The following is a 24,959-nucleotide window of genomic DNA, read 5'->3' on the forward strand; positions in this document are numbered from 1 at the left end:
AATTACTACTGCAATTATCACTAAAAAGGTACACAAACACTCCTTTTAAATAAACTAATTACAAGCATTTCCGCAGGCTAAACTTGCACAACTCTAATTAATTCACCACCAGAATGTTACACAAGGAAAAAATTGAAAAGTACAAGACAAAGGTGTTAAATACATTGTTCCAGTACTGCAACTGTGTGGAGAGATAGGCACAGCATCATGTCACACCATTTGACTAGTGACCTACGAATGCAATGTCTCAAATACATTCAATATCTTCAAGTTTTAATCATAACCGCTCCATCTTACATTTTTCAGGTTTTAAAGGGCACCTATTGTCTGATTCACGATTTTACATTTCCTTTGGTGTGTAAGTGTGTATTAGTACATGTTAATGATATGCAAAAGGTACAAACCCCAAAGTAAACGATGACGCGACTTACATAAATGAATATGTCTGCAACATAAATCTCTTTTCTTGGACTACAACAAACACACGGATTGTAGGCAACAGTTTACTTCCTGGGATTGGTGATGTAGAGAAGACCGACATTATCATAATGCCTCCCGCTTCGGACTCAGCCTGTAAGTTAACTCCTGTTAGCATTGCATTGTGAGCAAATCTTTCAAACATGGAAAGGAGCGTCACATTTCCGGCTGACGTCAGAGATATTTAGGCCAATCACAATGTACAGATTAGCTGGCCAATGAAGAACACAGCGCTTTTCAAATCAATGAGTTTTGTACAAAATCAGTGTGTTTCAAGAAGACAGTATAATCTGGAGCTACAAAAATGAACGGTATGTGGAAAATAATATGTTTTTTTAACCAGTAAACGATGACGCAAGTTACATACATAAATATGTCTCCAACATAAATCTCTTGTCTTGGACTACAACAAACACACGGATTGTAGGCAACAGTTTACTTCCTGGGATTGATGATGTAGAGAAGACCGACATTATCATAATACTTCTCGCTTTTGGAAAGGAGCGTCACATTTCCGGCTGACGTCAGAGATATTTAGGCCAATCACAACGTACAGATTAGCTGGCCAATCAGGGACACAGCGCATTACAAATCGATGAATTTCAGGAAGAGAGTATAATCTGAAGTCTACAAAAATGAACGATATTTGGAAAATAATGTGTTTTTTGAACCATAAACCAAGGTAACACATTGTATTATACAAAATACACAAAATTACATTGTTTTCTAGCAATGAAATGGGTGCCCTTAAAAATTAAATAAATCCCATATTTAACAAAGCAGACTTTAAAACCCCATTGTATGTTAATAAACAAGATATAAAAATTTGGGGAGTCTGCTTTAGTTACAAACAACCTAATCAACAAGAATATGTGTTACGCTGCTTAGCTTTCAAAACATTGTCAACAAGTTTATCTTAGAAGCACAACACCTCACTATGTCGACTCGGCACATACAAACAAACAAAATAAACACAAACATAACGATCCAACGTTTCCTTTAAATATGTTCCAATACACACTCGAATCATCAACCTCTCCATTTTCTCTGCTTGTGCACACAAACACACACAACATTTGGCTTGGGTTCATTAAAAATTCACAGTTTGTTCCATTAAAGATTCACCACAGCAGTGCTGTTACGTTTATCGGGTCTCTTCCAGTCAGATTCAGTAAGCAGCGAGGAAGCATTCTAGAGCCCTGATAATACAGCAGGGCGGAGATGCTGCAGCTGATCTGATAGAGGTCAGAAACAGAGAGAGAGAGGGAGAAAGAAACAGAGAGAGAGAGAGAGGGAGGAAGAGAGAGAGCGAAAGAGAGAGACAAAGTGGTGATGTAGAGTGAAGGTCCTAGCCTCTTTTTTTCATTTAGATACACAGCAGGCTGTGCACCTCAATTATTCAGCAGTCTTCATGCGCCTTCTGACATCACCAACATGCACACAAGCCTAATACTGCATACTCACAATGCCTGCATTTCAGCCACAGGCCCACAGGCTTCCCAGGAGCGTACTAGTACAGACCACCAGAAAATGCACATTACCGTCAGATTAATTACTACACGTTCCCGCAGACATGTATGGAAAATGTTCACTAAACCTTTCAGCTGTGCAAACAGCAACAGATAAGTCAGATAAGAGATAGTTTTAGGTTATTGGTCCATTTTTGGTGTGCTTAATGCTCAGGCACTGCATTTACATTATATTTCCCTTTACATCTCATCTTATTGACCTGATGAATAAGCAAATCAGGAATTTAAGCTTTACTTTCAAAGTCTAATACAAAAGCAACTGAATTTAAACTATACACAACAATAAAAAGAGAGTTTGAATGAGTAACTGCATGCAGACTTTAAACTCTCCTTGCAGACATTTGAAATAATAGCCGAGATGATAACAGCTTTTATGTGACTATTAACAGGTTGGCATGTCAAGAAATCTCACGGGGCTTTGATTAAGGCCAAAGGAATGGAGAGATTTAGTGGGAGGGGCCCTTGGCACTCGTGTGGGCCCAAACAGATGAATAGCACATGTTGCTTTTTCATTCAGTGCCAGCCAGCCAGCCAGGATGATGAAGAGTTTGAAGAAAAACAGTTGCCAGGTTACTTGAAAAGAAGCCTATGAGAGCCGCCAAGCACCGCTGATCTAATTACCTGTTGTTTTTTGTTCAAGGATCTTTTAAATAAATCTGTTTTTTACCGACCATCCATGGGGACCAAAGCGTACAGATACACACAAAAAGAGAACAGGGTCTTCTGTAATTTAGTTTTAAAGTCTACGGACACGACAGATCAATCAGTTCTGCAGCTCACGCGAAATGAAAAATAAGCGGAAGCACGTAGGAGGGCGGAGCCAGGCTAGCTCACGGTCACACCTAAAATGCCACCGAGAGCTTAGTATCTATATATTTTAGAAAATCAAACGGGTCGGCTAAAACTTTAACGAAATTCAGACACCAGATGCATTTTAAGTCAAATATGGCTGTTTGACAGACTGACTAGAAAACTGAGAAAAAAACCTGCTGCTGTAAACTCTGTATGTGGTGTGTCCTGTATTCTAAGAGAAGCATCTCTATTATTACTGTACAGCACATACTCAGCATACAGATTTGCTCAAACTTGCGTAGATATTAAAGAGCAGCAGGGTATCAGACTGCATCCTTTAAAATATGGACTTAAATGATGTCTCAGATCACTCGGTTTGACAGGGCTTGCTATTACATTTCTATGTGACCAGCCTTAAAGTTATGTAAGGAATTATAGACGACGGGCCCCATTGAATTATTCGAAAAAAATACACTGGTAATGTGTTACGACGCAAGTAGAGTGCCTTTACACCGTGGGTGTAGCCTGGCTAACACCAGACCAGTCTCAAAAAGAATGAGACGTGGTCTGAGAACCACATGCTCATTTTCTCGTATTTAAGGCGTGGTTTACGAATGCCCAGAGCAGTTTATTGGGCGCTACGAATGTCTATCAAATGCGACAGTACGTAGCTCATAACCAGTCGTTTCAATTATACCAGATGACGTATAGCGACATAAATTCAAGCGTCAACAACGTTATCGGGTACATGTGCACACAGCTGAAATCTATGCAACTAAACCGGTGGCTGTATATTGATATTTTGAAAAGCAACAGAACTTAGTAGGTAGGCTACGGGCATAATGACAATATGATATTAATAAATACCACTTAAATTTATAAGTTAAATGGACTTTGTCGACGACGATGCCTAGCAGGTTGGTCCTATAAAACTCTGTGGCTAACATGTCTAGCCATATCCAAACATCCTTATTGGAAATATAAATTGTTTAATGCCAAAAGTTGCAGGGGACAAAATGGTCCATAGTTTCCATGCTAGACTTGCAGCGTGAATAAATTTGCGCGCAAGGCAGCATGGGGAAACCCAGGCTACTGAGGGTGTGCATTCTTTTCAAATAATTCAAAGGACCGGAGTACATTTTTCAGCTTATGTTATTTTATTCAGCTTATTTTTAACTGTACTGATGCATGCTTACTTAATATTTATTTAGACAGATCCATCTTTTTTATTTATTTTCCAGTAATTGGTGTGATGTGATGAGTTTGTTTCTTCCGCGAACGCTGAAAGCATGCAGGTCATGCACATCGTGCAGCTTACTCCTGGGTCCTAAAGTACACCCAATTTCTCACAACACAAGCAGACAGATGACTTGATGATTTGTCCTGTGTTTATATGAAAATCTGATTTGCTTACCTGTGTTTTATCTGAACTAGATGAACATTTATCTCATGACCTCAAATGTACCATGATTAATGTTATTTATTTGATGTTTATGCGAACAAAAGTGCATTTGGCTGTGTGACTGTGTCATACAATGGATTTACCCTTCGAATTAGGTAGTCTGTCATCAATGACAGCTCACTGGATGGAAAATGCTCTTCCTTTCCCATCATTTTTGCTATACCGTCACAAATTTAATTACTGCAAATATTCTTGAAATATTATGATATAATTTTAAGGCTGTATCACCCACCCCTAATTATAACTATACATCCCTTCCATACACCCTTTAATCCTTGCCATAATGGAAAACTAGTTAAAATGTACGATGCTTACGGAGGTTTACAACCCCATTAACAAACCAGACCACAAAATACGCCAAACGTGGCAGCATCACAAAATTAAAAATGTGCCACAAAAATGTTGAAGTTTCAAAACAAACAGTCAAAATCACACCATGTAAATTAATAACTTCATTATAATTATGATCAATCATCACTCTCTCATCCATGCACTTGTTCCAATGTTCCAAGAGCTATTTCATAAAATATTTCATTTTACTCATTTCAACCAAAGACAGAGTTAGAGGTCAGGTATACAGCGTGTTCATTCCCAGAAAAAAGATCAGCTGCTTTTGTTTGTGATGCAGCAGAAACAGTGGCTGCGTATCATATATCCTTCACCAACAGCATAATTAGCACTGATGATACTGACAGTCAATGTGACCCAAGCGAAGAAAGAATAAATGAAAGAGAAGCAGCATCAACAGGTTCACATTATGAGCTGGAAAATGTTTTACAGACTCCTGTACATGCACCCGTTATTGGAGAGAATGGAGAGAAACACCATTATTGTTTAGTCTGATCGATGTAAAACAAAATGACTAATATATTCAATATGATACCTAAAAGTGGGTTCAGTCTCATTACTAAAACTTTTGGTAACGTTTTAAAGGCTTTTTACAAATGTCTATGGTTGGAATAACAGAAAGTGCATTAAAACACCTCCTCCACGAACACCAACACATTTTCAAGCTGCCTGCTGGATTTAGAAGGCTGGGGAATGTAAACAGAACCCATCAACTGAAAAAGCTGATGGTTTTTTTTAACCAGCCCTAGTTACTGACATAAGTCCTGACACAAACCGTAGACACAACAAAGAGATACAAGAAATTAAATTTATTGGCATAAGCAATGGGACAATAATATGGGGCACCTTACCTCTTGCTGACAGCTTTTTTGTGTTGATGATCTTTGCAGCATATTCCTGGCCTGTTGATTTCTTTACACATCGCCGAACAACAGAGAAGGCACCCCTGTTAAAAACAAACGCATGTGAAAAACAGTAGTGAAAATAATTAAGTAAATTAATGATTTCTATATGAAGCTTACGGGATGGAAAGCAGGGACAAATAATATGGCAATAACGTTATACCTACGAAATTTCGCATTTATAGTGCTACTCAATAAAAAGCTAAGTAATAGCTTTGAATTTCACTCCAACACTTTTATAAATTATTAATGATATTGAGACCAATGACTGTCCAGGTAGAGAAGAGACAGAATTGTATGGGACCGTGTGATTAATAGAAATGCCTCACTTAAAATACAAATAAATCTTTGGCTGCACCTTATGAGGCAGTTTCCCGGACAGGGTTTAAATTAATCCAGGACTAAGCTTTAGTTATATTAGGACATTTAAGCCGTTTTTACAAACATATCTTACAAAAAAACATTACAGGTGTGCATCTTGAGACAAAACAATGGCAGCGATATATTTTAAAATACGTCAGTGCGAGTTGTTTTTAAATTGAGGCAGCTCAAACATGCATTTTAGTCTGGGACTAAGAAAATACCTGTCCAGGAAAACGCCCTTTAAGTTGTGTGCCAAGTTGGTATAATGCTATAAATTGCATATAGCCTATAGTTGGCATAACAAAGTATTCTAATAATAATAATAATAATAATAATAATTGTTAGTACTAAACATTAATGGGTGATTCTCGCTAAATTAGACATATGAGGTGTCATGAAACATTTTGATAAAAAAAGTAAATGCAAAGTAAGAGTATCAAAATAAGAAGCATACAGTTGCAAACATCTCTTCATGTACTATTTTGCACATAATTTCAAATGACATCATACGAACCAATTTTGTTGTTTTTTTCCACATTTAAGGGCAAAATGTTCATTACTGCAACATGTCCATGACTGGATTTGGGTTCTTTGACATGGAAATATTTATAATTAAAGAATCTAAAAAATAAAAAGCTTTAGTGCATGTTATACTATAAACATTTGCAGTAAAGAAACATGTGGTATTTGGTGATCATTGGTAAATATAGAGACAATAATAAGGAATATAAATGCGTCCAAGATCAATTTTCTCATCCTCCGCAACAATTTTTAATCATTGTTTAAGCCTTCAAGGAACTAACATTTTTTAAAAAAATTGTTGGAAGGGACATAATTGACTGTGGCACTCAAGATGGCTACCAGGTAAGCAGTTCTTATTTTTTTCTCCAGATAAAAGTTGAAATTTTGTTTGTCATACAACCTTTTAGTTCTCATGACCGAAACATGAGTTTGTAAATGCATATACTTACGTTATATCATGTTGCGGTAATGATAATTTTTGATAATGATAATCAAAAAAATGTAAATAATTCTATAGGAAATATTTTTTTAATCCTCTAAAAATAATGGTTATAGTAAGTTCAGACCTTAATCTTATATGTGCAAAAAAAATGGCTTCAAGGCCTTTTTTTATTCAGATGCTGGACACCTTCTAAATCTGGATTTCGTGAGAATCACCCTTATTTATTTTTTATTACGTTTAATAAAAGCTATTAAGCCACTTGTTCATTACAATGATTTAACCCCCAGGGTTTTTGAAACACCCCTTACACACGATTAAACTTACGAAACCCTATTCACTAATGGCACCAATATGGTTAACCTGCTTGGACAAACAGGTAAGTCCTTTCAACTTCAACTCACAGAGAAATGTATCCATTTTACATTTTGCATGAATCTGTACGATGTAAACTGTATAAAAGCATATGATTATTTGCATTACATTTATGCATTTGGCAGACGCTTCATCAAAAGGGACTAACATTAGAAGGTATACTAATGTGTGTAGAATGTGTGAATAATGCTCCACCCCAAAACCCAGTGTCACTTGGGCGGAATCAGATCGTACGAAAACATACGAATTATGTGGTATGCTATGAAGTCATACAAATTAGCCAACTCATAAAATAATTGAGAATTTATTGACAGAGAGAGGCCTACACTGTGTAGGCTACACGTTTCCTTATTGGCCAGTGAATATGGGCAAAAGTCAGTAGAGCTGTTAACTGAGTGACATCTTTCATGTCGTACACATTTGTGTGGTATTTCCAAAACACAAAACAGGAGAAGCTTCAATAGTGTCACGCTGCCAACAGTAGGAAAGGCTTGTCAGTCAACGTCACTTCAAACTGCCCATTTCACAAACAACACGGCATGAGGCGACTACTACCGCACCATGTTCACTTCCTTCATTTCGTGTTGATGCTTTTGACGGCTGAACAAAAACAACAGGCAACAAATGTAACGCCATATGAGGCTCAAAAACAGCTACATTTACATCTGCAGCAAAGCCGTACTGTCATACTATCATATGAGTGATAAATGACAAATATTGCTGAATGAAAACTTTGAGTGTCTATTTAACAAATACGGATGCGAACACAAACCAAAACGCCTCGTGAACTTGCCTCTCTTATAAAATGCTCGTTCTAGTGTCGATAAAGTATCGCATCTTGCGATTCTTGCGTCATGACGACACGCAAGCTCTAGCGCACGAGCCCGATTGTTAGGCAACGCGTCGTAATGAAGATAAACAAAGAAACTGGAATGAAGAACAGACACCTCGATTTCTGTCATTTTGCGTTGCGATGCCTTTTTTGGCACGTAACGCCTAAATGTTTGTATTCGTGTGTATGCTGCTGTCAACACTGAACTACACACAGACAACACGATGATACACAATGCAGTGCGAACACAAATGCAGCGGTGCAAAGATCGCTTACTTCCCGAGCTCTTCGTAAAGCTGATACTCGTCTGTAAATCTGGTGCAGGTCACGATTGTAGCCATGTCGCGCTTTAGGAGGAGATCGCCTCTCTGATGTCTCCGGGAGCGCCTCGCTCGGGTTTCGGGAGATCTCTCGCGCACTCACAGGAAAGGGAGAGAGAGAAGTGAAGAGGTGGGGGAAGAAGGAAGAGAGAGGTGCTGCTGGTAAGTGGAGGTGGAGAGAGTACGCAGCCAGCCACGCGAGATTTTCTCGGTCGACGTCGAGAGATGGAAGTGACACCCCTTTTGCACGCGACGCGACAAACTTTAAACGAAATCGCGCACTTGTTTTATCGCGTCGTGTCGCTAGAACTACTAGCAGTGTATATCCGGTGCTACATTGACACCGCATCATGTTTTTTTTTTTTTACAGACAAACAAGCTTACATTCTAATAGTAAAATCATATCTTCCACGTGAAAAATACTGTAGCGTACTTTAATATAGTAAACTGTAGTGAACCTATAGTAAGCATAACCTAGTAAAAATTAAAGTATACTACAGTATTTACTACAGTTTTTCAATTCACTATAGATGACTTTACAGAATATGTACGTAGTATACTTTTAGAAAGTGTAGTAATTACTATAATATACTACAGTATTTACTTAACTAAAGCTACTGTTATTATACTACCATTTTGTTTCATGTCTGTTTTTGTATTTCAGTTCCATTTTGTACAGTGTTTTGCTATATTCATGCAAGATCTTATTAATGTTAATCTAAAAAACATTTAAATTTTAGGGTGTGGCCAACCTTGGATGACTAAGCTTACTTCCTGGAAAAAAATGAAAGTACAAGCGTAAATTTTACAACTTAAGGGTAATGTTGTTCTAGGCCTTATGATAAGGAGGTTCACTAAGATCTAGTGAATCTTAAAGGAATAGTTCACCCAAAAATGAAAATTCTGTCATCATTTACTCACTCTCATGTTGTTACAAACCTGTATAAATTTCTTTGTTCTGATGAACATGAAGGAAGATATTTTGAGAAATGTTTGTAACCAAACTGTTTGTGGACCCCATTTACTTCCATAGTATTCTTTTTTTCCTACTATGGAAGTAAAAAGGGTCCAGGAACGGTTTGGTTACAAACATTTCTCAAAATATCTTCCTTTGTGTTTATCAGAAGTAAGAAATTTATCCGGGTTTGTAAGTGTGTTGACTTCAGGTTCCCCCCAATGTCCTCAACAATGCCCCCACAAATTCCACCCAATAAAATATTCTAGAGCTTATAGAATAACTGGGCCTTGATCAGGTACAGTGGGGACCTGTGACTTTTCTTCCTATGGGCGAAAATTCAAAATAAGAGTGTCATGTGTGTTGCTCGTCATGTCAAATGTGTGTTTGTTGCGTCATATGAACCATATGCATCATGTCAAAATGCATGCCTGCTGCACACATGTCGAAAGGGTTTATGATCGAGTATCTGGCAAATGCAAGCATCATTTTTATCATAAACACTTTAAACGCGTCTGCAGCAGACACGTATTTTGACATGACGCATGATGAACACAAGTTTACATGACGTGCCGAACCCATATTTTGACACACAAATGATGATGGACTAAATACATGTTGTGATGATCTTCACAAAAAGAAGTCACCTGCCACCACTTAGTAGGTAGTCTAATCATTGAACTTGGGAAATAAAGGGCCCACCCATAAAACATTTTCACCTAAACCAGTATGTTGCTTGCTTCATATTTGCTCTGTTATTATAGTCGCCAAGTTATGTAGATGCTTATCATTTGTTATCAGGAATGTAACAATGTAAGAACAGGTGTGGAGAGTAAATTGTCTCATGTTTCTAAACGCTCTCTTCTCTCATAATCAACCTTGTGGAGCAAAACACTCAACGATTAGAAATGAATGCAGAAGAAGTGCAGTGACTGTAATTACACAGAGGCAGGTTGATATGAAGGTTTAATTAGAGAGGTTATTCATTGCAGTGTTCCTGTAGTGCTGATACTGGCCTGTGTTGTGGGTTGATGCTGTGTACAGTGGGCTGTGTATGAGAATGGGTCCTTGCATGCTGAGAAAAGCCACATTTTGATATATTCAGTCTTCTGCAGAAGCTCAGCAGCAGGGGGAGGCTTGTCAGAGGTGGATGGCTAGATGCCAAACAGCATCAGTTTTTACAGGAAAATGTAGATTATTTCTATCATTATGTGCTGGTGTAAGGTGATGGGGGCTGTAAAGGGTACTGGATACATTTAAATTACAACAAAGAATCTATAGAAGGCACTTAATGCAGATACAGTTATCAGATCTATTTGTTTGGTGAATATTTAGTGTTTGTTACAGTACGAGTTTGTTCATATACAGTAAACATTTATTTAAAACCACACTTCAAATGCACTGAGCTATGCAGGAGCAGCACAAGTAGCCAGTTCCCTTTGCAGTGATGATTGTCACCACATTTGTGATAGTTTTAATTTATTTGTAAAATACATGCATAGTAATTATTTCACTGGGATTATTTCATCTAATTTCCCTTTGGCCATAACACTGCCCTCAAAATCACATTTTCCAGAGAAATCACTTGACCCTGATATGTGCTCAGAGCTGTTACTGAAACAGGTGAGATTTCTCAGGACACAGATTTCAGTGATACCTCTCTGATAATAGGGGCATGTTATGCATTATATCCCAAAAAATTGCTTACAGCATCTTTAAGAGATGCCAAACTCAGCATGTGTTCAGGATGACTCACATACAGTTAAGTGAGTCACTCAGATTGCTTTCTCTCTTTCTTTGGGCCAGGCCATTGTGCATTCAGCCAAAGTCCTTACAAAGTGGTTTGATGCTGTATTGAATTGTTTTCAAAGTAAATCATAAACAGGAGGAGGAAGTGCTGCAATAGTGAAATTTTGACACCTGCTTCAGATCCAAGAACACAATAACTACAGTTGATGTTTCAAACATTTTAACAATTCATCCCTGATAATTCTTTAATAAAAACAGGAAATGCCTTTGGTATTATGATGTGCTAGTGCCAAGGGAGGTCACACTAAATACTGGGTGCATCCTTTAAAGGCCATATTTGAAGGCCAATGACACGACCAGGCCCGAAGAATACTGTCCCAATTCGAAGGCTCCTTCACATGCAGCCCCAAAATGCAGCCTTCGTTTCCATAGATGGATCCTTCACAGCCTTGGCTTCATTTTTTATATTTAAAGTCCAGTGTCCTGCTGACAATGTGCAGAGGGCAGGGACAGCAAGTGACGCAACTCTTTCTGCAGGCTAGGCAGTCTCATTTCAGTTCGAGTTTCGCTTTCAGAGTCAACGTCGTTTGAAGGATCCAGTCCCTGAATTGGGATGCTCCCACTGACTGTCTATATCTGAAGGTGCAGTTCCATTCACTTCTATTCATACTCACAACTTTGGCCTCCAAGTCACATAACAAAAAGTTTTTTGACCAACACAAAAAATGGCCACATACAGACTTAGAATATAAATGGTAAACTGCGATTTACACTAAATTATTATTATTATTTTTAAATACAAGTTCTAGATACATTATAATCTGTTGCCTATAAGTCCTTAGCAAGACATATTACTAATGATAATCACAATTTTTGTAGAATATAGTTTGCTTAATATCCTAATGACTTTTGGCATTGGTTATTGCTACAAGGTTTTGTGGTCCAGGGTCACATACTTGATGCTGAAGTCAAATGTTGCATGTTTAAAGCCTAATGTGACCGCAGTACAAGACTTTAAAGAGCAGCCGATCAATGCAGAGTTATTCAGCAATAACAACACAAAGACAAGCACAGGCAGATCAGTCAGTTTAAAACATGCTTTAATCAATCTTAACAAGAACACTCTTGACAAACTAAAGATAACAATCATTCTTTCTGAGAAATAACTGTTTACATTATCTTGACTATTATAGTTTTGCTATTATCTTTCTCTAGATTCTTGTTGCTATTTTATAATTGTTTCTTACAGTAGAGGGTTTAAAGGAAAGCACCACCGTTTTTCAATGTTTTACTATGTTCTTACCCCAACTTAGACAAATTAATACATACCTATCTTTTTTCAATGCATGCACTTAATCTTGGCGCAGTAATATTAACAGAAGTATTAACAGGAGCGATGATGTTACTGCGCACAAAGGTCGAAGTGCTGCAAACTAAGTGCTCTTCCGCCATACAATATAGTTCTCATTTTTATCTGCTCAAAAATTGCCGTTTTATTTTGTGCCACCATACTTACCTGTGTAACTACTTATGTAACTGTCTTTAAATATGGAAAATATGGAAGTTTTTGGTGGCTTCTAAATTCATCCCTGTTTGGAACCTAATGAATGTATGGGGCTAGGCTAAATGCTAACACATTCACGACGCGCTGTTCAAAGATTAAGTGCATACATTGAAAAAAATAAGCATGTATTCATTTGTCTAAGTTGAGGTAAGAACATAGTAAAATATTAAAAAACAGTGTTGTTTTCCTTTAAGATCTTCATGTCCTCTTGCAGTTGTTATTATCATTTTATGGTTTGACTGTACAACACTATCTTTCAGGAGAAGTGTGTTTCCCTTTCTAAAATTCTTTAAAATACTACAGTATCTGAGGAACCCAGCCACATTTACATAAACACTTATAATTACAAAGTATGGGCATTTAGATGAGAGGTAAAATAAAAGTTGCAATAAGCAATACACAAAAAATATGCATGGCACAGCATTAAGTCCTGAATACAGAGCACATATCATTACACCTCTTGAATTCTCCACCTCCTCGTGATCAACCACCTCTTCATTTAGTCCTCTTTGAATAAGGAACCCATCTCTTTTTTTGATCTGATTATTTTTTTGCTTTTACATGCACTAACCTGATCTACACAGAACCTGCGGAAATCAAGAGAAAGAAGGAACAGGTGGAGGAGAAAGTGCATTAACAATGAGAAAGCGTGAGTGTTGTTCTGGCTACATCAGAGATGATTTGGATAGTGCAGAAGCTTAAAAGAAAGAGGTAGGAGAATAAGAGAGGTGTGAGGAGGAGTGTAAGGCAGAGGAAGAAGAGACTGAGAAGACTAGAATGTGAACTAGAGGGTGGATAAGAAAACGCTGATCCATGAGCAAGTGTAGGATAATATAAGTGCACTAATATTTCCTATCAAATCAGTGGCACTACTTAAATCAGTTTGTGTGGTTAAATAACTGGATCATCTAATAAAGACACAGTAATCTCCATTAAGTGCTTGTGGAGTCACATGTAATGAAATCTAAACCGCTCCTGTCTAGATCACATTAACAGAATCCGGATGTCTCTATACTGATTCTGGCACTGTCAGAAAATGGGATCACTGGAATGGTACCCTAAAAAGGTCCTGATATGTTTATGTAATATGTCTGGGTACTAATATGCACCCGCAATATGACAGCCTTTGTACCATTTTTCTACAGTGTGGTAAGTGACACCTACACATATAAAATACACTGATGGCCCCATCCCAAATGCTACCCTAAGGTGATGTTGTCACATCCACACTACTAGATGGTTAGGTCATACAGCAGTATGAACTAGCATTTTGCAACTACAAAAATAAAGCAGCCCTTTGCATTCGGCTACGGACCTTTTTGAACAGAGCTCTGAGTTTACACACTCTGCAAGAACTCCTGTGTCTGCCCTTTCTGCTGACACTGTCCGAATCCTCATCATCCCCATGATCTCCTGGATCTTCATCACCTAGCCAGGGAGTCCACACCCCTCCGTGAAGTTGCGGATCAGCCATCGGGTCATCGGGTGGATTGCGCGGTGGCACAGCAGTCTGGTTGTACTCGGCGAGTCGGGTCAGCAGCATCTTGACCACCTCAGGCCGCACTTCAGCCAAATCTGCCCTCTCGTAAGGATCAGCTGTGATGTTAAAAAGCCAGACGGACTTCCCCCGCTGGTCTCGTCTCTTTTCCATACCCTGCCACTCGTGTGGACCTCCTGACATTGTCTGTGGAGTAAACCAGTCCCCGTCCCCTACATTACCCGTCAGAAGTTTCCAGTCACCGGCTCGAATGGCTGCACGCACTCCTGTATCCCAAATCCCGAAACCATTGAAGGTTAGTAGCCTGAGGTCAGATTCTCCGTGCCTGCGTGACACCGGGTCAATGTTAAAGAGGATTTCGGTCCGTGGACAGGGCAGGTCACTACTTATGGCTCCCCAAACATCATGACCATCCAAGTGGCTGGAATCAGGCTCAGGTAGCCCTGCAAGAGACAGCAGGGTTGGGTACCAATCTGAGACATGAATCAAAGCCTGACTCACCCTTTTCTTCTTTTTCAGAAATGGGCTGTGTACGAAACCGACTGCTCTGACTCCACCTTCCCAGTAGGAGCCTTTGCCTCCACGCAGGGGCCAATTACAGCCCCCTGAGAGAGGCTGGCCCCCATTGTCTGAGGAGTAGATGAGCACCGTGTTGTCGTAGTAGCCTTGTTCCCGCAGCTCACTGACAATCTCCCCCACAGATTCGTCTACAGCGCTCACCATAGCAGCGTAGTGGCGCCGGGGTCTATTGCCAAGGTGTTGATAGCGCCTGAGAAGATGGGCGGGAGCCTGCAGAGGTGTGTGCACAGCCTGGAGGGCCACATACAGAAAGAGAGGCTTCCGTCGATTATGACTTTTCAGGATCTGCTTCACCCTGCAACAATTGTTAAAAAGTTTATACGAAACTTACATCGTGGAATAGTATTTGTTAAGCATTCTCTCACCTCTCTGTATAAAGCCTCGTTGAGTAATTCCCACTCAGTTCCCATGCAGGCCGGTCTCCGTCATGCAGGTCGAACCCACAAGCCTCTGCGCCGTCACAGCTCTGGAAGTTGAAATGGTCACCGCTGCCCGTCAGTGAGCCAAGAAAGCTTTGAAACCCACGGCTGGTTGGCAAGCACTCGGGTCGGCAGAAACCCAAGTGCCATTTCCCTACCATATGAGTGCTGTAACCAGCCTGCCATAGCCGCTCAGGGAGGGTCGGTACGTGGAGGGGCAGGCACAGGGGCTGACGCGCACGAATGATCGAGTGTTGAAGTCCAGTATGAATCTGATACCTGAAGTAATAGACAGTAGTTGGTGAGTGGGTGGGGGAAGCATGGATGTCGTGTACCCATTCAATTGCTGGGTTTAAAGGAATAGTTTACCCAAAAATGAATTATTTTCTCTCCTTTATGTTGTAAGATGAGCAGCTATGTTGTAAGTCTCCAAATCTAATAAGATTTCACTTTAACATGGTCATACTCAGTCAATATTAAAGATATGAAGGTTATATTTCCACAGAATGTTCTGTATGTCAGGTAGGATTATTTTATGTATACAACAGTAAATCACAAAATAGATTATAGACAGGGTCACATATATTTAATAATTTGAAGTGACATTATAACCATTCTATCCATTTATGCTCTTACCGTCCAGTCATAAGCTGGCTGCGTGATGGGGAACAGATGGGCTGAACATAGTAGTTTTCCAGCCTCACCCCCTCACCGGCCAGCTGATCCAACACAGGCGTATGGATCTCTGAGCCATGGTACCCCACGTCATTATAGCCTTGGTCATCTACCATCACAAAAACAATATGTGGAGGATGTTTTCCCTTTCCGAGAACCTTTCTTGAAGATAAACCCACTGTAGATTTTAGTAGTCCATGTAGTAAGCAGAAGCAGTAACCAAACACAAACACATCCATATTGCGAGTGCCAATCCACCAGGTTGCTTTCATGGCCCTTTTAGTGCCTCTTTATGTTGTAAATGGGGATTTTTGCAAAGCTAAACCAAAACTTTTATATTAATGTAAATGTAGTCGCTTTCTGCAGCTCTTCTCTGTGTGATAGGTTTTGATGTATGTCTGAGTAACTGTTCAGGAGCAGACACTGCTGTTTTCCAACAGCACCATGTTACATTCCTCCAGCACACACACACACACACACACACACACACACACACACACACACACGCACACACACACACACACACTCACACAAACAAGATCAGGATTATAGAACATTAATAATACATATAGATTTCATTTTAAATGCCAAGCTTATTTTTAGGCCAAAACTGAATACTGTAATTCCAATCTAACTTTTATTATTTTAAGAAATAATTGTTTTTAATACTACACGTGTGTCCACAATAGAAAACACCTACTGGTCAATAAGAGTATTACCCTGTATTCCCCCACTTTTTTAACCCTCGTTCAGGTCAGACATATACAGTGGCCAATATTAATACAAACCAAAAAAGCACCAGTGGAGATGAAGCAGTGTTGAACCTCAGAAGTTCTTTTATTGATCCTTTAATTACCTCAGAACCACAGAAAGGCGTTTACATCATCACAAGTTCCCAGAACACCAGCTGTGGAGGCCGACTTTCCTGTATCAGACTATAAGTGATGCTCACCGACTACCACCAAACAATGATAGAGATCCGGAGAATACAAAGAAAATGCAATTATCACATCAACAGTACAAAACCTCTGTTCTGTTAAGTATAAAAATTGGGACACTTAAATTTTCATGTTTGGATGCATTTACAGTATTAGCAGTCAAGCTTTTCTGTGCCAAAAGAAACATTAGTCTCTGTCTGAATCGTTAAATGGACAAAAATGGTCCCTGTCACTGCTGCAATAACTTTTCAAAAGGTCTTTTAAAGAGCACCCTATTGTCCGATTCACATTTTTACATTTCATTTGGTGTGTAAGTGTGTATTAGTACATGGTAATGATATGCAAAAGGTACATACCCCAAAGAAAAACGAATGACGCAAGTTATCTTTTCTAACGTAAATCTCTTTTCTTGGACTACAACAAACACACAGATTGTAGGCAACAGTTTACTTCCTGGGATTGGTGACATTATCATAATTCCTCCGGTTTCGGACTTATAGCCTGTAAGTTATCTCCTGTTAGCATTGCATTGTGAGCGAATCTTTCAAACATGGTAAGGAGCGTCACATTTCTGGCTGATGTCAGAGGTATTCAGGCCAATCACAACATACAGATTAGCTGGCCAATCAGGGACACAGAGCTTTTCAAATTCGTACATTTCAGGAAGAGAGTGAAATCTGGAGCTACAAAAATGTACAGTATGTGAAAAATAATGTGGTTTTGCAAAACATGCAAACACATGTATTATACCAAATACACAAAATAAGGTTGTTTTTAGCAATGATATAGGTGCTCTTTAATATGTTCCATTTAGGTACAGTTATGTGTACATTTGGTACCAGTATGTCCCTCTGAGGTACTAATATGCACTCTTTGGGAACCAAAATTTACCTCTGAGATACTATTATTAAGTCTTTGGGGCATTTTCCCGGACAGGGTTTAGATTAATCCAGGACTAGGCCTTATTTATATTATAGGACCTTTAAGAAGCTTTAACAAACATAAAAAACAACAACACTACAGTTGTGCATCTTAAGACAAAACAATGTCACCGATATATGTTAAAATTAGTCAGGGCAAGGTTTTTTTTATTATTGATTCAAACATGCATTTCAGTCTAGGATAAGCCCTGTCCAGAAAACTGCCCCTTAAGGTGCAAAGATGGGGGCCCCAGTGAGAGCAAGGACCACTTTTTTGACAGTGTACACTGTAGAAGAGACTTACTAAATAAACTGTTCGGTTCAGACACCTTGTTATAAACAAACAATTCTTGGACCTTAAAACGTGGTCCAAGTTTCCAGACACTAAAGAGGTGTTGCTGTGTAAATGTGACTGGATAACAACAATGCATTCATCCAGATGTCGTCAACAAGTTCAGAGGTGAAGATAAAGCTACTGTTGCAGATTAGTCTTTTTGCACTAGAAATATATTTTTAAAGATATTGTATAAAATGAATCATTGAATTATTATTTCTTAAAATCAAGAAAAAGTCGATTTCACATTTCAAAAGGTTATTTGTGCCTCAAAATTCAATAGCAACCGTATAAGTGCATACCAAAAATAACTAACCTGGACAAGTAAACGTGTCATGTTGCGAAACCCACCAATTCAATAAATTGACAGTGAAGCTGGTAGCATTGAACTGTTAAGGCCTCTGCATTATAACAAAACCAGAGCCACTGACAACACTGACTAAACAACATAAATCATTACTGACATTTACAAACATCTCCAGCTACAGCACAAACACCTTCATGTGTTGATAATATGGCATAACTGTAGTTTACTGCTATAATAATACAGACCAAGACTGCAAGGATTGTAAATTTAAAACAAAAACACACAAGCGTTCACTTGCTCTCTCTATCCTTTGAGAGCAGAGGTGCAGCAGCGCACACATCCGGTTTGCAAGAGGACCTCTGAGGGGCTATCGACCGCTCAGGTTTGCTCTGCCAGATTTCTCCCCCATGTAGCTGAGAGAAAATCAATGCCACAAAATGAGTTGATTTCCTACATTAGACCAAAACAGACGATGGTCTCACCTAAGTGGGAAATTTCGCAGCCATTTCGGAGCAGGGAGAGAAAATGGAAGGCTAGAGGGGAAAAAACAAGGGCAGATGGAAAATGAGGCAGAGATGCTAAGAGATAAAAATGGTCAAAATGACCAGTGTTGCCCGTTTACTGTATACCAGGCTATTAATTGTGATCTGGGTTGTAGGAAAGTGCAAAGGCATAACTCTAATAGATAAGGGGAACACAAAACAGAGCTGGACTGAATTCAGTACGTTGATATGTGATGTTTAACCCACATCCATGGTGACCACAGCAGTTTACACTGTTAAACTAAACAGATGTTGAGTGATTAAGTTATTATCATTCAAAGCAATAACAAGAATAAAAATATAAAAAGCAGCATGATGACAAGTTGTTTTTTTAAGAGGCTACTTATACAAAAAGTACAGAAATCACTTGTGACCCCGCCTGTGAAATCTAGACCAAAGTCTCAATCTAATTATGAAATACGGAGCATCAAAGTTTGATTTCAATCACTGATTTTAAACTTTGTCATATCTTTTTCAGTCAGTATTAAAAATATCAAGGTTGTATTTTCACTGAATGTTCTTTACATTATGTAGGGTGATTTTGAGACACAAAAGCCGGGTCACATTTACATCGTCTTGACTTTGACAAGCTGGACAGCTTACCGTACATAGCATTGTAGCCTGTGTGTGTTATAACAAAAAAAAAAGAGTGAGAGCGCACTAAAGCCATCACCAAAATCACACGTCTATAGCTCCACTATGTGGAGAGGAAAGGAATAACAGGACAATGCCATTATATTATTTGTGTAGCTGCCAAAAGTCCAGTTATTCTAACATGCATTCAAAACAGAAAATGTATATGGAAATTGTGAATTTACAGCAAACTGCACGATGTTTTTGTGGTTGAGTCAGACTTTCTTATAAGGTTTCACAGAAAGCTTATTATGCAGCAGTGTGAGAAATGTGGTTCACTTATGTGGTAAATAACACAGTTACAGTGATCTGAGTTTGAGATAGTGTATGTGAACGCACTAATGAGCAAAATGTGTGTTACACATGAATTTCCAATAATTTTTCGTCTGCATCAGCTAATGTTTTACTTTTAAAAAAGTGCCGCCATAGTCAATGCTTTGGCATAGCTAGACGTATGTCGTAGACGTATTTTCAGCTATTTTCCTGTCTACTTAACCCTCTGGGGTCTAAGGGGTTTTTAGGGCCCTTGGGAAGTTTTGACATGCACTGACATTTGTGCTTTTTTCAGTTGCTTAAAAACATATTAATGGCAAAAGTCTCATAACACTGTGTTCATCACAAACTGGGCTACAATATTATATGATCAACATGTATGTACATGTTTGTATTTTTAAGAGAAAAATGTTTATGCATAGTTTTTGAAAAAGCAAATTTTTTAAGTCACTGATATAAGTCCACAAAACTCATTCTAAACATGTTTTCCCAATACTTTTAAAAACAGGATCTAGTAGTCTAGAGTTTTTTCTTCAGACTGACGTGAAAATCATTCTGCCTACTCATTCACATAAAACAATATATTGATTTACAATTTCTAAGACACTTTTGCTTGGGAAAGGCTGTATGCGTGGAGGCGGGAAAGCTCCTGAATAATCTGTGATTGACACTGGAGAACAAAAGAGTTGCATAATGAGCCACATAATGAGCCTTGTAGGAATGTTCAACAATGTTACTTTCTCTGTAGTAAAACCATGATAAGGTTTACTTGGGAATTTATAACAAAAAATTTCAATAGAATGTAAACACACACACTAACTATATATATATATAAATATATAAATATTTTCTATTAATTTCAAAGTATACCTTTAAAAACCATGGTAAGCATGGTAAAGGGTACTGTTTGGCCATCGTAATGAACACAGGGTTAGTGTTTGGTTGGCCAGCGAGAGGTTTACTTTTGTGCAGTAAAAAGCTCAAAAGAACAACTGCCTATCGTTGTCTGGACTCTTATTTGTGTATTTGTAATCATTATAGTAGAAACACAACAAGGGACACGCGTGATAAACTTATCAATGTTTGTTTACAGCCGCCGCCATTACCTCACGTGTTGATCATGAAACCAGTGAATGTGTGCACACGCGAGTGATCCTGTGTATAATAAACTTGCTGTGCGGAGATATGCACTGGAATAGACTAAAATCTCCGAAATCAAGTCAATCAGTAATAAAATGTGACATCATAAACCTCTTAAAGGCATAGTTAAAGGTCCATTTCCTGTGTTAAGTAGAAGTTTTGATTGTGTACAGTGCGCAATATAACATGTGTTCATGTTTCACATGTTAAAAACCGCGGTATTTTCCCCACACAATGTACTTATCTCTATAGCGCTGTTTTCATTCAAAACGGGCTGATGTCTTCCTTGTCCTTTGAAGTCCCTCCTTCAGAAATATGTAACGAGTTCTGATTGTGTAGTTTGTTTAGTGTGTTGTTATTCGACACCAGCTTAGCAGAGCCGTTTGAGCCAAAGCTGGCGACTGACGTATTTCTGTGGGCGGAGTTTAGTCAAAAACTCTTATTTTGACATCATTCAATCGGGAAGTAGAGGGCTGTAGTCCAAACCGGCCGTTCGCTGTAGGCTTTGAAAGTGGACTTCTGTTAGAGATATTATATCGCCTTGCAGTAAACTTTGAGCTTTATCATTTTACAGGTTTTATTTATGCTATTATAGCAACAACATTACACACTAACTAAAGTTTAAAATTTAGAATTTGAGTTTATTTATTTGTTTAAACGCAACAGAATTTATTTTAATAAACGACGAGAAGTACACAGTTGACAGTACCCATCGTCTTCCATAGTGGGAAAAACAAATACTGTGTGAATTGTCAACTGTGTGCTTACCATCGTTAATTAAAATAATCAAATTGCACTAAAACCTTGTTTTCAGACTTTAAAAACAGCCGATGTCTTTACAAATACAGCTATCGTCTCTAATATCCTGTATATATACCAATGTTAAAGTGCTTGGCATTAAATAAAACCACACAAAAACATTCCCAACCTCTCTAACAGTTTATTAGAGATAATACAGCGTTGAGAGTTTTTAAAATACATTTTTTACAAAAAACTGACAGCAGCTTCTTATTGTATAGGACAGACAACAAATTGTATCACAGCCCTTCTCCTCGCCCCTTCACAGTTTATTCCATACAACACATCTGCAACAGCGTCCATTTAAACTTCCACACGCCTGTGTGTGTAGTGTACAGGAAAGTGCATGGTTAGGATAAACACAGGGGATATAACCTGATAAGACACTTGATTATACTGGGAGACGGGACATATACGGATTACTCCCTTAATTGCATATACTAACTTACCGTTTGGTTTCTGATCCAGCTTTGTGCGTTTGCTTGTCTGTGTGGAGAAGAGAAGGGCTAGAGATTTGTGGTCCTATGTCTGTACATGAACGCTGATGTCTATTCAGTCACAAACCCACCCACCCGAATCCCAAAATATACAATGCTTTGAAATGTACAATGTTTTACAATCACTCCTCAGACAAGTTGAGCAAGGCTAGACTGTGTGTGTTGTATTAGCGTGAATTAAGCGCACTCCAGTCGCTGTTAAATTCATGCTCGTTCTGGTCCTGATAAGCAGGCCTGCGTTAAAAGAGGAATGCGGCGAGGGACCACACTTTCCACTATTCCCATTTCTTCATCTCAGAATGGGCACACAGGTGAGCACTTTGGCAGGACAGACCGGTCCATGTTTGCGGTCCTCCTGACCTGTCAGTCATAATCACAGTCCATCCCCGCTAATATATTTCTCAACAGAAGGATGCACTTATATATTATAAGTCTCTCTCGCTGGATCCTCTGTAGTGAGTGGACAGTGTTTTGTTGGGGTTGTGATACTGGAGATTCAGGTGAACCCTCTCAGCTCCAGCTGGTGCTCTGGAGCTCCTCTCTGAGCCAGGCGGGTAAAGCCTGACCTAGTCGATTCAACAGTTGCGACAGCTGCAGGTTATGCTCTCGATAGTACTCGGTCAGGAAGCCACGTGTCTGAGAAAAATGTAAAACAGTGTTTAAGGATAAACCAGAGCTATGTGAATGGCACTTATATAATGCAAATTTAAGTTGAGACACTTTGGGCTGTGCAACATGATCACAGTTGAGAAGAATACAAGCACTCCACTGTGTCTTGCCAAACAGCGCCACTTAGTGGCATTAATATGTAAGTGTTCCTGTAGCTCAGTTGGCTTTTGATTAAATGGCCACTCCACTTTTTTTGTAAATATGCTCATTTTTCAGCTCCCCTAGAGTTAAACATTTGATTCTTAGCGTTTTGGAATCCATTCAGCTGATCTCCGGGTCTGGCGCTAGCACTTCTAGCATAGCTTAGCATAATCCATTGAATCTGATTAGACCATTAGCATTGTGTTCAAAAATGACCAAAGAGTTTTGATATTTTTCCTCTTTAAAACTTGACTATTCTGTAGTTACATCATGTACTAAGACCGACAGAAAATTGCTGCATAAAAGCTGCGATTTTCTAGCCAGATACGGCTAGGAACTATGCTCTCATTCTGGCGTAATAATCAAGGACTTTGCTAATGTAACATGGCTGCAGCAGGCGTAGTGATATTACGCACTGCCCGAAAATAGTCCCCTTGGTTACTTTCAATGGCAGGGGACTATTTTCAGGCACTGTGTAATATCACTAAGCCTCCTGCAGCCATGTCACAGCAGCAAAGTCCTTGATTATTACACCAGTTTGAGAGGTACAGTTCCTAGCGTATCTGCCTAGAAAATCGCAACTTTTAATTTTCTGTCTGTCTTAGTACATGATGTAACTACAGAAGAGTCAAGTTTTAAATAGGAAAATATAGAAACTCTTTGGTTATTTTTAGCGCGATGCTAATGGTCTAATCAGATTCAATGGATTGTGCTAAGCTATGCTAAAAGTGCCAGCGCCATACCCGGAGATCGGCTGAATGGATTCCAAAATGGTAAGAATCTAATTTTTAACTCTAGGGGAGCTGGAAAATGAGCATATTTTCAAAAAAGTGGAATGTCCCTTTAATTCATCTACCAAATAAAAAAGTAATTAAAATCATGCAGCTTCTGTACCTTCCTGCTTCAATTATATATATTGTGGTTACGATTTCTTTAATCACAGCTACAAAAACAAAATTAAACAAACCATAATGTCCAGAAATGATTTAAAGTGTGACACTCATTCAACAGCAAAATAAAATTGATATGGATAAAGAAGTCAAATTGAATTTTCTTTTTTAAGCCCATCAATTTTAACTGCAGGTGAATCACATGCCTGTAAACCAGAGCCCTAGCCACTGGCATCAGTCAGAGCACAGAAGCTGTTAACTTGAATGAAAGTCGAGATGAGATTGTTGCTCACCTCAGGGGCCATTTCTGGATATTTCCTGCCTTTACTCTTCCCTAGACACTTAGGACGGCCAACTTCCAACCTCTGACACCAGAATCCTTTACCCTCATCAAAACTGCAACACACACACATAAATTTAACATACACACTACTGACATATGAGACTGTATATTAATAGAGTGAGATGGTAAATAAACAGTGGGACTTACACAAGGGCTTGGGTGTAGTTAAAGATAGGCGTAATCCCGAGAAACCGCTGGATGCCGTCCATTACCAGGGCTGGGTTAGATCTGAGCAGAGTGCCATCTACGATATGAAGCTGAGGTGGGGTGGATAAAATATAGTGTTTAGAAAATGAGCATTTTCTACAAATAATTTATATTAGTAGCAAACTGTTAACAATTTATATATTTATAACGCAGGGCTGTTGAATGCTTTATTCTGATTGGTGGATAAATGTTCCACAGGTATTCGTTATTTTTTGATTAACGCACACCTGACCTGTCAAGTGTCTGGGGTAATGAGAAGTAGTTATTGTTCAGCTCTTTAAAAATGGAGATTTACAAGCATTAACATTTACAATGAGAAATGTCTGCAAACTGGACGGAAGCAGCGATCAGGTAGCTCGTCACTCAGCACCACGCGTGCAGTCTCTCTCTCTCAAGAGAGAAATGACGGATAATAAACAAACTTCAGGCGCTGCAGGAAAAAAACTACCATGTGTAGGACTTTAAACACGTCACGTCTTTACGTCATGTGTGTCAATGCATGCACAGATTCCGTAAATCATTGGCAG

General features: G+C 38.8%; 3 protein-coding genes across 44 annotated transcripts in view; all 3 read right to left on the minus strand.

Moving 5' to 3' along the window:
* Window positions 1–8,555, minus strand: part of camk2g2 (calcium/calmodulin-dependent protein kinase (CaM kinase) II gamma 2) — a 74,166-nt gene extending 65,611 nt beyond the window's left edge. For 17 of the 40 annotated variants that reach the window (XM_065296907.2, XM_065296905.2, XM_065296900.2 and 14 more), the window contains exons 1-2: window positions 8,318–8,554; window positions 5,460–5,554 (exon numbers count right to left, since the gene is read on the minus strand). In XM_065296907.2, the coding sequence (XP_065152979.1) occupies window positions 5,460–5,554; window positions 8,318–8,382 (160 nt within the window). In that variant the 5' untranslated portion in view covers window positions 8,383–8,554. Of the gene's footprint in view, window positions 1–5,459; window positions 5,555–8,317 lie in introns of all 40 variants that reach the window. The other 23 variants (XM_065296915.2, XM_065296908.2, XM_065296921.2 and 20 more) reach the window with 3 other exon arrangements.
* Window positions 8,556–12,908: 4,353 nt separating this feature from the next.
* Window positions 12,909–16,195, minus strand: LOC135787136 (arylsulfatase I). Its single transcript, XM_065296927.2, has 3 exons — window positions 15,762–16,195; window positions 15,072–15,404; window positions 12,909–15,001 (listed from the first exon to the last, which is right to left on the minus strand). Exons 1-3 carry the CDS (start codon window positions 16,070–16,072, stop codon window positions 13,906–13,908), a joined length of 1,740 nt encoding a protein of 579 aa, XP_065152999.1. The 5' UTR covers window positions 16,073–16,195; the 3' UTR covers window positions 12,909–13,905.
* A 5,616-nt stretch (window positions 16,196–21,811) lies between these two features.
* ndst2a (N-deacetylase/N-sulfotransferase (heparan glucosaminyl) 2a) overlaps window positions 21,812–24,959 on the minus strand; it is a 132,829-nt gene continuing 129,681 nt past the window's right edge. For all 3 annotated transcript variants that reach the window (XM_065296928.1, XM_073812837.1, XM_065296930.2), the window contains 3 exons: window positions 24,373–24,482; window positions 24,176–24,278; window positions 21,812–22,818 (listed from right to left, as the gene is read on the minus strand). In XM_065296928.1, the coding sequence (XP_065153000.1) occupies window positions 22,693–22,818; window positions 24,176–24,278; window positions 24,373–24,482 (339 nt within the window). In that variant the 3' untranslated portion in view covers window positions 21,812–22,692. The remainder of the gene's footprint in view (window positions 22,819–24,175; window positions 24,279–24,372; window positions 24,483–24,959) is intronic.

Source organism: Paramisgurnus dabryanus, chromosome 20, assembly GCF_030506205.2.
Source record: "Paramisgurnus dabryanus chromosome 20, PD_genome_1.1, whole genome shotgun sequence".
Taxonomy (NCBI): Eukaryota; Metazoa; Chordata; class Actinopteri; order Cypriniformes; family Cobitidae; genus Paramisgurnus; species Paramisgurnus dabryanus.

Bases quoted from the DNA above. Each gene is read 5' to 3' on its own strand.
- LOC135787136 (XM_065296927.2), bottom strand. From the start codon at position 16,072: ATGAAAGCAACCTGGTGGATTGGCACTCGCAATATGGATGTGTTTGTG. The intron at 15,405-15,761 runs GTAAGAGCATAA...CTATTACTTCAG, and splicing joins AGCCAGCTTATGACTGGACG to GTATCAGATTCATACTGGAC. The intron at 15,002-15,071 runs GTGAGAGAATGC...CAATTGTTGCAG, and splicing joins ACGAGGCTTTATACAGAGAG to GGTGAAGCAGATCCTGAAAA.